Genomic DNA, 14,279 nt, shown 5'->3' on the forward strand with positions numbered 1-14,279 from the left:
AGAGGGGCTTATAAATAGACATTATTATTGTATAGGGATACAAAGCATACCTATTATGTGGGGCAAAGGGGGGGCCTTAAAATATATGGGGCAAAGGGGACCCTACCACTATATGTGCTGGAGCAAGAAACCTAAAATGTTTTACTGACAGATACTGGAGAGAACATATTTGAAAGACTTCAAGATGGTCCAGGATGGATGGTGAGAAAAAGGTAAGTGAACCACTGATCAGAGAAGATGCCCCCTGTGAGTCACTGGATGTAAGTGCACTTTCCTATAGAGTCTGTAGTGATAGTGGTTGTGGTGTCAGTATTGTTTAGGTATTTTGTGTTGGTATCATTGGCAATATCTTTCTGTTTTGTTCAGTAGTGGTATGAAGACAAAATGTAAATCACTGTATGGTGTAATATTTATTGGCAACAATGTTATAACTGATACTGTGTAGGGCACTTTAAGGGCATTATACTTTGTGTGGAGCACTAAAGGAGGGCATTATACTGTATGGAGAGAGTTAGAGTGTATTCTTAAAGGTGTTTATGTGGACTAACAAATTACCAGTGTTTATTCTAACACAGTATAAGAGCACACTTCCTGTATACATTCTGATGTCCTACTACTGTCACGGCCGCCGCGGCGGCCCGTGCTCCGGGCCGCCGCCGCGACTCCTCTCTTCCCCATGCAGCAGCCGGTGTCCATAGGTGATCCCTGTCCGCTACCTGGTCCCCACTCCTTGTTCCTGGTTCCTGCGTCCCCGTTACACTTTAGTTCCTGTGTTCAGCCTGTCACGTGCGGTCTCACCTACAGACCATTGCCAGTACCATCTCCTGCCTACGACTCCTGCCACGCCTCGCCTGCCGTCACCAGCAACCAAGCCAGGGGTAGCGACCTGGGGGTCGCCTGCCGCAGCAAGTCCATCCCGCCTTGCGGCGGGCTCTGGTGAAAACCAGCGGCCCCTTAGACTCCGCTCCCTGGTGAGGTTAGTGCCATCGCTGGTGACGGTCCAGTGGACCCACTAGTCCAGGCGTTACAACTACTTATTCTGAGATTCTGATGTGCTGCGTCCAGGAGGGTGCTGAAAGCAAATTCCGCACAGGGTGCCATGTAGCATAAGGACAGACCTGATCAAAGTTCTGACAAGCAGGGGACCTGTCTTCCCAACATGGTGACAGTTTCTCTTCAAATATAGTACGTCCAAGTGCAATCTTAAAAAAAATCTTAACAATATTACACACACACACACACACACATATACACAGTACAGACCAAAAGTTGGGACACACCTTCTCATTCAAAGAGTTCTCTGTGTTTTCATGACTATGAAAATTGTAGATTGTAGCAGCATGCTATTCCATCTGGTTTGCGTTTAGTTGGACCATCATTTATTTTTTAACAGGACAATGACCCCAAACACACCTCCAGGCTGTGTAAGGGCTATTTAACCAAGAAGGAGAGTGATGGGGTGCTACGCCAAATGACCTGGCCTCCACAGTCACCAGACCCTGAACCCAATCGAGATGGTTTGGGGTGAGCTGGACCGCAGAGTGACGGCAAAAGGGCCAACAAGTGGTAAGCATCTCTAGGAACTCCTTCAAGACTGTTGGAAGTACATTTCAGGTGACTACCTCTTGAAGCTCATCCAGAGAATGCCAAGAGTGTGCAAAGCAGGAATAAAAGCAAAAAGTGGCTACTTTGAAGAGCCTAGAATATTGTTTCACACTTTTTTTGTTAAGTATACTGTATAATTCCTCATATGTTAATTCATAGTTTTGATGCCTTCAGTGTGAATCTACAATTTTAATGAAAATACAGAAAACTCTTTGAATGAGAAGGTGTGTCCAAACTTTTGGTCTGATTATATATATATATATATATATATATATATATATATATATATATATATATATATATATATATTTATTATACTGACAGTTATGGCTTAATTATTGACCATACATTCTGTTTATACCTTCATATAGATTGTTCAGTCAACTATGGTTTTGATCCAATACTGTTCATTTGTAGTATAGAAATTACTTTCTTCAAGTAAAAGAGGTCAAAATTATACAAAAAAAATAGAGTTTATATGCAATGTTCTCTTGTTAGCACAATTTGAAAACGAGGTTCACATTGAGCTTGAGGCCCTCGAGGTGAGGGCTGACTTTAGGGGCCTCAAACTGAATTTTTGGAGGGCTTTATAAATTGAGTTTCAGGCCCTGGAGGTGAGACCTCCAAAAATTGTGTTACAGGCCCTTGAGTGAAGGGAGTCCTCTAAAAATTTAGTTTGAGGCCCTTACATGAGGTAAGCCCTCCAAAAATTGTGTTTGAGGCCATTTAGATGAAGCCACAATAATAAATAATTGAGTTTAAGGCCTTTGAGGCGAGGGCTGACTTCAAGGGCCTCAAATTGAATTTTTAGAGGGCTTCATAAAATGAGTTTCAGGTCCTGGAGGTGAGACCTCCAAAAATTTAGTTATGGACTTTTGAGTGAGGTGAGCCCTCCAAAGATTGAGTTTAGGGCCCTTGAGTGAGGTGAGCCATCACCTTTTTTGTTTGTTTGTTTTGTTTGTTCTTTGCTAAGTAGCGCAGAGTGCCAAAACTTGCCCGCTACAATTAGAATGTAACTGCAAATAGGTAAAAAAGAAAAAAAATGCGTATTCTGTACAATTATAAGCTTTCACGTATGGCAGGGGTTGGGACTTGACACATCGTTTTCTTTTGTTGTTTGGATAAGTAATGCACCAAACGCGCCAAAACTTGCCCCACTACAATTAGAATGTAACAGCAAATAGGTAAAAAAAGGTGTAAGGCATATTCTTTACAATTATCAGCTTTCACGTATGGCAGCGGCCTAGACGTGACACAGAGTTGTTGTTGTTTTTTTTAAGTAGTGCAGATCACTAAAACTTGCCCCGCTACAAATAGAATGTAACAGCAAATAGGTCTGGAGAATTATCAGCTGCCTGCCTGTTTAAGTAGATGATGTGTTGGTAGGCAGCCTATTCACTGTATGGGTGGAGCTATATGCTGTCTTAGAAGGGCTTTTGGGATCTTCACTGCCTACAATCGCTTAAAATCCTAACTGTCCCTACTCCAAGAACTCTCCCTCAACTTGTCCTGCGACAATTACAATGTAGGAGCAAATAGTTCTACAGCAGCCTATTCTGCACAATTAGCAGATGCCCGACTGTCTGTGAGAATAGGTAGCTGATGTGCTGGTTTTTGTGTAGTGTATTAGCCCTTTTCGGGTCTTGCTTGCCTAAAATCACCTTAATCCTAACTGTCCCAACTACAATATTTCTCCCTTACTAGGATCAAGATGGCATCTGAAGACGAGCAGCGGGAGCCAAGGTCTTATTGTGAGAGGTCACATGAGTAAGCCAGCCAATCAATGTAGACGCTGTTCTCGCGATGCCTGTGTGCTCCTAGGACCCGTCACAGCCTCACTGCATGTCTTTAGCTTGAAAAAAAAGGCAATCGTGGTGGGAAGAGAATCAAATTTGAGTTTTCAATTGGATATTCGATCTAAAAAAGACCACTTGGTCCATCTAGTCTGCCCTTTTAATATTTCCTTACTTATTATCTTAGGATATATATATATATATATATATATATATATATATATATATATATATGGAGTTTCTCCAAAACTAGACACAGTGTCCAGATGTGGTCTCACTAAAGCTCTATACAGCGGAATCATAATCTCCCTCTTCCTACTGCTTATACATCTAGCTATACAGCCCAACATAAAGTTTGTATTCCCTACCACCTGGTTGCACTGGTGACTGGTGATTTTAAGAAATCACTACCCCTAAATCCTTCTCTTCTGAACTCTTTTCCAACACAGAACTGCTTATATCATATTTAGATCACATCAGTCCTCCAGAAAATGTAAACCCTATTGCACACTTTTGTGTCATTAGCAAACAGACAACCCTTATCTACCAAACTTCTCCCATGTCTTTTACACACATATAAAAAAGAATACAAACCAGAACACATCCTTGTGGCCACCACTTGTAACCAGTCTCTGCTCAGAATACACAGCATTAACAACAACTCTCTGATATCTATCCTTCAGCCAAATGCAAATCAACTTAACTATCTAACTTTCTCTAACTTCTCTATCTGCTCTTTATAGGGAACTGTATCAAAGACTGGCTTAAGTCCAGATAGGCAATATGCATGGCACCACCTTTATCCAACACTTTTGTGACAGAAGAGAGGAAGACTTCCATTGTTGGGGCAATGCAGAAGGACATTATAACTATACACTGGGGTAGGGGGCATTATAACTACGGGGGCTTAGTAGGGGAGAAAGCATTATAATTACAGGGGCACAGCAGGATAGGGGGCATTATAACTATGGGGGCACAGCAGGGCCGGGGCCATAATTACTATTTGGGTGCACAGCAGGGCAGGGGGCATTATTACTATATGGGGGCATAGCAGAATACATTATTACTATATAAATGGGAACCGCAGGGGACATTTTTAATATATAGGGGCACAACAGGGGGCATTATTCATTTATGGAGGGCACAGCAGGAAGCATTATTACTATACCGCTATACCGCATGGTGCTGGCGTCTGCATCGCCGGGGAAAATGGACTGATTTTAAGATATTTGCAATAAAGTTTTATGTTAAGTTTTATGGTGAGTGCCCTCCGATCATCTTTTCACTCACTTTATTACTATATGGGGGTACAGCAGCGGATCCTACATACATCCTACAAACATCAGAACTACTACAGTTTTGGACCCTAAGGGTGGGAAAAGGGGAAGGACGTTGCTGGAAAAGTGTGAAGCCAAAGATGTTTGTCTGGCAGGTTCTGAAAAGTTTAATTGTAGCTGCAAGATATCATTATGGTGGTCTGTGCCAGATGGAGAGGAAAAGTGAATGCCTCAGACCAAAGAACACGTCACTTGTGAGTCACTGAATTACTTTTTTTTTCAGTAAAACATTATTTGGTAGGGATGCACCAAGTTGAAAAAAGTTGGACATCATCACTCTATGCTGTAATACACACACTGCTTCTTCCTAGCACCCCAAATCTTAACAACCTAGCAACCCAATGAAGCACCCCACCACCACCTCCTTCCCCTGGGCTAAACTGATTAAGTTCCAGAGAGGTGCTTTTATCAAGATTCTTCCTGTTGCCAAAATAACCTAGAAATTGCCCTGCACTGTTGCATATGTTCATACATTCGCCAAGTGATTGGTGCATGCAGCAGATGTGCTATGGGTAAGTAGACCATGTGCAATACATGCCCAGCATTTGAGTGCTACTTATGCAGTATGTCAACTATGTGTAAGTATAAAAAGGAATCTGTCAGCTGTAATTCATGTTCCAAACTTCTGACACTGTTAGGCTATGTTCACACCGGGCTTACAAATGTCCCCACAGCTCCGGAGCTCAGTGAATTTTTGTAGAGGCACATGGCCTCTACATAAATCCTGGTCACATGGAGCCAGTCCGTGTAAAAATTTTGAAACCTATGCCAGCTAACGGAAAAAATGATAAATTTTGGCAAAGGTGGTGCAGATGGGGCAGATGCGGAAAAAATATTCGCAAAAATACCATTTGCATATATTTTTGCACCAATTTGCCCCATCTGTGCCTAAAAAAGGCATTTACACCTTTTCATACATTGTCCCCCATAGTATACACTTCATTGAATAGCGGCCGCAGGAAACCCTGTCAGGGCACAATATGGAGTGTGTCCGGCTACGGACGCTCGCTCCATAGTGTGCAGTGGGGAGTTCTGATGCGGGCGTGCACGGATGCGCCCGCATTAGTACTCTGCGGCTGTAAAGATCATCCGGCCAGTACTGCAGGTATGCTACTGGCCGGTATGATCTTTTCAGAGACCTGCCATTCCATGACCCGGCCGGGTCACGGAACAGCCGGTCTCTTACGTAGTCTGCACATGGCCTTAGATAGCTCTTAGGAGAAGGAGACACATGATACCTTTCATATATCTGTGTTTGCTTCTAGGATGTAGAAAAAAAAGGCTTTTCTTCTCTGGTATAAAGAGTTAAAAGGGGTTTTCCCAAGCTTCTGAATAGATACAAACTCTAATGTCTCCTCTCTCTCATCCTCCTGCTTATTTGACACCTGGAAGCCGAGTCCCAAGCAGGGTCACATATGGGAGGGAGGAAGTGTTACAGTTTTTTGCGCTTCTTAAGCTTGGGGAAGCCTATTTGACTATTATTCCTATGTACAGTAATAAAAGCACCTTTCTACATTATGGAATCACAGACAGATATATAAAAGGTACGGTGCTTCTCCTTGTCTTAAAACTATCTAACAATGACAGCAGTTTGGAACATGAATTGCAGCTGACAGACTCCCTTTAAAGGGGTTATCTGGTTAGGTAAAATACATTTTGAATCCACACACACCTCCACCTGGACAGTAACAATTCCTTCCATACATGTCATGACCTTTTCTGTCTCCTTCCCTTATTTCTGAGCTGCTGCTTTTGCTGAAGACACAGAAAACTATATGGGAGCTGTTCTCTCCATCTTCCGAGCTGGCTCATGTAAGCAGTGTCCCTGGCCTGTCAGTTCTGCACTGTTTCTGCTCTCTGTGAGGTCGGGAAGGTCAATCACAGTAAGGTCACAAGTATCTTGTCCTTAAATTACCCTCCCAGCTTCAAAGGTTAACTGGGTCCCCCCACCTATATGGGAAATTGCACCCAAAAATGAAGGGCTGCCAAACTTCAGTTTTTTTTAAATGTTTGCAGCCCCAAAGAAAGTAAGTGCAGTGCTGGCCACACATGTGCAATGCTTACCATGCGTACTTGGGGACAGTGTTGTCCCTGTTCTAACGAAACCTACATTTACATGGGGCAGTAATGGTAAGCTTTATCACACTGCATCAAAACCACATATGAATACATGTGCTTTGTTCTCCAAATCCTCTACATAGCCCTAATGTTCAACGATCAAATTCAATGATAATCTGCTGCAGGTATCTCTATAGGGAGTCTAGGTGCTCAGTGCTCATATAGTGAACACAATAATAAAGAAGTATGCAGTAAGCTCATAAAGTCCTTCTAGTGGCGGCTCCAGAAACCTACAGTTGCATCATATACTACTCTAGCTATGCAGGGGATTTGGTGCTCTGTGTAAGGATAATACAGATGAAGAAATATATTGACTCAGAATGATAGACCTAAAAACAACACAATGATAAAAAAAATAAAAATAAAAAAAGATTCGCTTTAAGCTTATAACCTAAAGTGTATTTCCAGTGATACCATAAGTTCCCATCTTGTTCTGCTCCCTTTGGTATCCAGTAATTTCTTAATGATTGCAGTGAAGGATTTGTGCTAGAGAAAGCCTTAATCCACTTTGAACATCACCCTCTATTATTTCTCATGGGGCAGAAGATGCTATTTCACCCTACAGCAAATAATGATAACTTCAATAGATAATACAAGAACGCTTTATATTAAAAAGTGAATATGATACCCACTGCCAGCATTAAAGTACTAGAGAACAGTAACATTGTATTGATTTGATGTGCATCTCTGTGTGTTTTCTTATGCAACTTGTGGTTGTTCTATTGCACGCTACTCATTTTACATTCTTATTGAATGCTTACGGTTCATATTCTGATCAAATAAAATAAGGATTTTTACCCTGATTGCATTATAACATAAACTAATCAGGATCTGTAGCTGTTAGATTGACAGGGATGATTTCTTATCTATGTGACATTGGGACCATTCGTTTCATAGATTACCAATCCCCCAGAGTCTACTGAGGGCGATAAAGGAAAAGCTACAAGAGTACAGATTAAAAAGATTCAAAACAGAAGAGTTTATGCATAAAACTACATAAAAAGTAGAACAGAAATCTGTAAGCGAAGAGGAAGGAGATGGTGATTGCAGAAACGAGGGCAGGCTAGGAAATCATAAGGGAAAGAATCAACACATATTATATAAGGGAGGCAGCACGAGAATGAGAGAGAGAGAGAGAAAAATAAATAAATATATTCAAAAGAAAAAAAAAAAAGAAGGAAAGAAAAGGGGGAGGGTGAGAGTAACTGGAAGGTACAGAGCCAGCGAGAGAAAGGGAAAAGGAACGGAATAAAAAAGGAGGAGCAAAAGAAAATCAAACAAGAAGGTTTATTCTAAGAGCCAAGGAATTCTTCCTGGCAGAGTGATAGTGAGAGCTGATAGTTTAGGATACGGAATAGGCAGTCGAAGAGTTTCTCTTTTCTCTTACCACATTCTATAAACTATAGCAAACATAAGGAAGGGAGGGAACCAGAAAGGGTTAGCTTATTCTTGGAAACTAGCAGCTTTTTTTTTTTTTTTTTTTTTCCCTCTCAACCTGTGTTTGTGTTGATGGGAATCTAGCTGTCTTCCAGCGTTCAGGAGATGAAGGGATAACCAGCAGCAGAATGCCGGAATTCATTTGGAGATCTGTGTTAATCCTTCAGGCAAGCACTGCCATATACACTGCAGGTAAGTAATAGCATGCTGGGCACTGGCCACTAAGGTGATCTCTATTATTAATATTGCATGCATTCTATTAACGCTTAAGGAACTGTTTCATAATCTCTATGGCAAAGGTTGGGAAATGTCAGTGTTTTCCATTTTTACTTTATTACCTATGTAACAAGAGTGGATACTGTACGGAGATGCTGGAGTTAAACTTTTATATTGTAAGAATTAATACACCTGCAAATTGTCATTTGGGATGTGCAATATCTATCTATCTATCTATCTATCTATCTATCCATCCCTCCAGTGATGTGTATCATTAAGTTTATGTGGCTACCCAGCTCAGCAAACTGAGCTTTTGAGACTGCAGATGTCTCTCATTGTCAATGAAAATCCCACAGACAGGTAAATAAAGTATAAAGCAAGTGCCTTTACTATTAGATTTCTTCTCTTGGCAGGGATATAAAATCTATGCCGTATTCCTTGAAATAGTGACCCAGATCACTCTGAAGCCTGCTACTTTTCAAACCACATGTGACAATGAATGGATGTAATCCAGCCTACCAGTCTCATTGCCTTTAATGAAGAGTGCTTGTAGAAACCATTTACTTCGAGGGGGGAATCGGAATACTGTAATCATTGAAAGTTATGTGGCCAGCGCATCTGTCTATTTTGGGCTGTCAATCAAATGTTCTGTCAATTGACAAAAGCCTTTCGTAAAGTCATGGTAACTCAGGAAGGTTTTGTCAATGTTAAGCTTCATGTAATAAATTTAGAATATAATTCTACTGGGTGCCATTATAGGAAGACATGACTATGATGATGGAAGATATTGTACACCCGAGAGTTGAAAGAAAGAATACAGTAATGTGATATGCAGCATTACAATGAAGGAATAATATGAGTACCCCAAATTATTGCAAAATGCTTTATAGTGGATTCCCTATCTCCAATAAACAGGACTTACAAGAATGTATGGGTGCATACAGTGAGGGGAGTATCATAAGGGTTAAATGCAAATATGGACTAAGAATATTATCAGAATGGATTAGGCAGTTCACCTATAATTCCTTAGGTTATAGCCAGAGTACCTGGACCTGAAAAACTTGTTGACTGTCTACAAAATGGGAAAAACATGAGTATTTTATATTTTAATACTTTAAAAAAGCTGTAAAAAAAATTGTGTGAATTAAAACTGACACTTGAACTTGAATTTCTGCAGATTCTGCTCAGTGCAGTATGCTCCAAAGTAATACATCAACTAGCATGCTACCATCTGTGTCATTCACTAGCACTCTGCATAATGATTGCCATTCCTCAATGAAAGCAGAAGGAAAGCCCATAGAGCGCTCCTGTAGCTGAGCGCACACACTGTAGGATGAGATTATTCCTATTTTTGACACTGAAGGTTAGCTGATAAAATATGTATAAGTAATATTATATACAGCTGAATGTCTTAAGGCATATCTGTAGGAACAAGTCAATGGTATGAATTAACACCTCAACTGCTTAGCAGATAGAGGCCAACCTTTGCCTCAATTGCATGTTCACAACCTACAGTCCACCTACTGTATTTTCTCATTAAACCCTGAAGCCTTTTGATGAAATGAGCTCCGAATACTCAAAGTAGTATACACTCCCAGGAGTTTGCAAGGCTTTGAACGTCTGTATACAAGTAGCTTAGTGAATATTCATATAGTTCTCAGTCAATAATTCACATCAAATTTGCCTATAGTTAGTGAACAAAACATACTGGACCAAGAGAAAGGAAAACTTTAATGCAATCTCTGTGATAACGTGTACATATATACTTATGGGAGTTTTTGCATTTGGTAGATTGTGCATCATTCTCTGTATTACAATGAGAAGATGCCACGTTTGCCAACTATTGGTCACCGATAGGGTCATATTTACAGCTAGTGCTGTCCTTAGCATTAGGGTGATTCCACAGGAGTCATATTTACCCAATGAGGAATTCATTTTTTTTTAAGGCCACAGCAATGTGGCAGTTGTTACATCAAAGGTGCTCATCACAGGCCCTCAGTGTCTAATGGCAAATACTGCCTAGGTCACCTGATTACTCTTTACACAGGCAGGCTATGTTCACACAACGTATATTTTCGTAAAATCACAGCCGTTGTACAACGGTCGTGATTCTTTCGAGAATATACGTTGCATTGCTGTCTATGGTATCCTGACCAGAGTGTATACACATAATCTACACTCCGGCCGGGATCTCTCGCGGCTCCACAAACAACTGACATGTCAGTTTTCTGCGGCCACTATTCATTGAATAGCGGCAGTAGAAAACCATGTCAGTGCACCCTGTATAGCGAGCAGCTCCGGCCGCTCACTCCACAGTGTGCAGTAGGGAGTTCTGATGCGGGCGCGCATGGATGCGCCCACATCAGAACTCTGCGGCCATAAAGATCATCCGGCAATACCGGCTGGGATGATGTGTTCAGAGACTGGCCGTTCCGTGACCCGGTCGCTTCACGGAATGGCTGGTCTCTTACGACGTGTGAACATGGCCTTAGGCTGTGTTCCCACACATTATATTTCAGTCAATATTTTGCAACCTCAACCAGGAGTGGATTGAAAACAAAGAAAGGATCTGTTCACACAATGTTGAAATTGAGTGGATGGCCGCCTTATAACGGTAAATAACTGCCATTATTTCAATACAACAGCCTTTGTTTTTAACCCTTAGAGGACTGGGCCAATTTATATTTTTGTGTTTTCGGTTTTTTTACTCCTTGTGCTTAAAAGGCCATAGCAATTGCATTTTTTCACCTAGAAACCCACATGAGAGCTAATTTTTTGCGCTACTAATTGTACTTTGCAATGACAGGCTGAATTTTTTTCATAAAGTACACTGCGAAACCAGAAAAAAATCAATGTGTGGTGAAATTGAAAAAAAAAACAACACATTGCTTTTATTTGGGGTTTTTTCGTTTTTACACCGCTCGCCCTGGGGTAAAACTGACTTGTTATAGACACCACTAGACACCAGGGATGGCTGCATACAAGTAATCAGATGCAGCTGTCAACTTTGATAGCTGCATCTGATTACTTAATTAGCGGGCACAGCGATCGGACCGTGTCCGCTAATAGCCGCGGCCCCGGGCTACATGCGGCACCCGGAACCGCGGCGGTTCAAAATGCAGCCACCGAACGGCCCCGCTCTGAACATCCTTAGGCGGCCCTGGATGTACAGGTACGCCTAGGGTCGTCTAGGGATTAAATAACAACAAATATTTGCCGTTAAATTGCGGCCATCCACTCAATTTCAACATTGTGTGAACAGAGCCTTTGTTTTCAATCCACTCCTGGTTTTGTATGAGGACCAAAATTCTGACTGAAATATACTGTATGGGAACCCAGCCTTATAGTATATACATAGATATCCTTAGAGCTTACTTGTATCTGTTGTGCTCTCTTGAATTAGTACACCAATGGAAGGACACATACACTAGGAAGGAATACCCCCATGAACATGACATTTAGAATTGCAAATTCATTTATTTACCAGGGAACAATGCATCTAGGATTTCAGTGTATTGAGCACTTTAACCAGCAGCCAACAATGTTATCTTTGGCTGGTCTCCCTGAGATCAGTGATCTGTTTCCCTTTTGGCTCCTCTAGGCATTGCTCCCACCTTGCCAGAATCCTGCTCCACTCTGATGAGGGGAAACACCCCGAAACAACTGTCTGTAGATGGATACCCAGCCTTGGTTTTTCACTGGTCATTACATTGACTTACAGGGCCACTTAATATGGTGGTTTTGGTGGTTTTCATACATGATCTGGCTAGTCCTATTGTCACGACCCGTCACACCAAACACACAGAGACAGTGAGCCCTAAGCTCAGCCCCGCCCACTGACTACCTACTTGCCCCCCTAGGCTAAACCCTAGGGCAGCAACTGGGCGACGGTCCCTGCACTGGCTTGGTGGGACAAAAAGACAAGACAGACAGACAAAACACAATAAAGAATAGTCAGCAATCCGAGTCACAACAGTCTGGCAGCAAAGGTACAAAATCAGGATCCAAAAGAGTAGTCAGAAAACAGGCAATAAGGTCAGGGGCAGGTGGCAAACAAGGGAGGTCAAAAATACTAAGCAGGAGTCAGGAGAAACCAGAAAACAGAACACACAAGCAGGCAGAGACTAAGTCAATAACCGGCAAGGCACAGGCAGAAGCTGAAATCTTAAATAGGACACCAGGAACCAAGTCCAGAAGATGATAGGAGGGACCAGCTGTCAATCACTGAGGCAAAGGCAGGTTAACCGTTACATGACCAGGGAAGCTTAGAAGCACAGACACGGGTGGTGCCGGGAAAACAATTAGCAGACAGAAGGAATAAGACACAGTTCAGACAGGGCAAAAACAAGGCAAACTAAACACAGAATAAATGGAAGATTATGGCCAAAATCGCAGTCTTTGGCGAAGAGGTCTAATCTTCGCAGCAGAGGGTGGCACTGATGCCTTTTCAGGCGTGATCATGACACCTATGTTTCGAGACTTTTAAATGAGGCTTCACAGGCTCTTTTTTTGCATATATGGTTTCTCATGTCAACAAAAAGCACAGCACAGGCAAAATAGATGTGAATTACAGCAGGACATATAAGGGAACCTGACACCTGTTCTCCTTCTATAGCCAGATCAATACATAGTTGAGTTATACTGACACATATTTTGTGTGATAAAATATCTGATTTGCTTGCACACTGTATGTAGGCTATGTCCATGAGAAATCTGCCATGGATTTGGAGGAGAATCTGCAGAAGAAAAGGCAAAGGCTCAGATTCTTCAGTGGATTTGCATTTGGATATGTCAGGGATTTCAGCATGGATTAGCTGTATTTAATGAGGCTACCCACTGGGTTTCCACACAGAATCCACTTCAATGAGTGACATGTCACTTATTTTTACTCTACAACACAGATTTTAAATCCACAAGGGAAGAAATCTGCACTGTATGAACTATAGTGCATTAAATACAGTAGGATGTTGATAACACATGGATTTCCATGTGGATTCTCCAATTCACATACAGTATATTGTGTGAACATAGCCTTAAAACTCTAACATAATGTACATCCAATATTATGTGTCAGGTAACACACTGTCTCCCATATATTTTTTTATGTGAGAAACCTGTCTATACATACCCAATAAACCAATTCCAACATTTTGGAAGTCAAAGAAAGCAAAGGAGTGATGGCAGGCAGGTGTGTCAGTTAGGCCACATTCACACACCCGTACTGCAGTCCGTGGCCACGGACCGCACTACCGTATGTGCATCCGTAGTGCTCCGTGCTTCATGGAGCACTACGTTCACACATCGTTACCCCAGCGATCCGTGCAGCAAAAAAAACGGTCCGCATTACAGCATGTCCGTTTTTCTGCGGCACGGATCGTGGCCCCGTATACACGTACGGATGTGTGAACGGGGCCATAGGATAACATTGGTTTCATGTTCTGTCCGCATTTGCGTGTCCGCATTTGCGAACAGAACAACTGATGTGTGAATTAGGCCTTAGAGTACAATTTAATTATGCAAAAAATAGGGGTGTTCTAGATATTTTCTACAACCCTTGTAAGCACTATATTAGCATATACAACAATAAGAAATAAAATTAAAACCTAATATTTTGTAGGTCCTTGTTGTGCCACCAATACTTTGAAGGTGTACTGAGGAATCTGTCACACGTCACCAATAAAATAAAATTTTAAAAAATGTAGACATGCCATAGGGACATGTCAAAAGTTTTAAGGGCCAGGGTCTTTTTGTTCAGATCCCCACCAATACACCT

The 14,279-nt window shown here is 41.7% G+C and overlaps 1 protein-coding gene across 1 annotated transcript in view; it reads left to right on the forward strand.

The window, feature by feature from the left end:
* The first annotated feature begins 8,344 nt into the window (after positions 1–8,344).
* Positions 8,345–14,279, forward strand: part of LOC138769406 (carbonic anhydrase-related protein 10-like) — a 244,988-nt gene continuing 239,053 nt past the window's right edge. Inside the window, exon 1 of the mRNA XM_069947848.1 lies at positions 8,345–8,482. Within this exon, the coding sequence (XP_069803949.1) occupies positions 8,419–8,482 (64 nt within the window). The 5' untranslated portion in view covers positions 8,345–8,418. The remainder of the gene's footprint in view (positions 8,483–14,279) is intronic.

Source organism: Dendropsophus ebraccatus, chromosome 12 (genome assembly GCF_027789765.1).
Source record: "Dendropsophus ebraccatus isolate aDenEbr1 chromosome 12, aDenEbr1.pat, whole genome shotgun sequence".
In the NCBI taxonomy this organism is placed as follows: domain Eukaryota; kingdom Metazoa; phylum Chordata; class Amphibia; order Anura; family Hylidae; genus Dendropsophus; species Dendropsophus ebraccatus.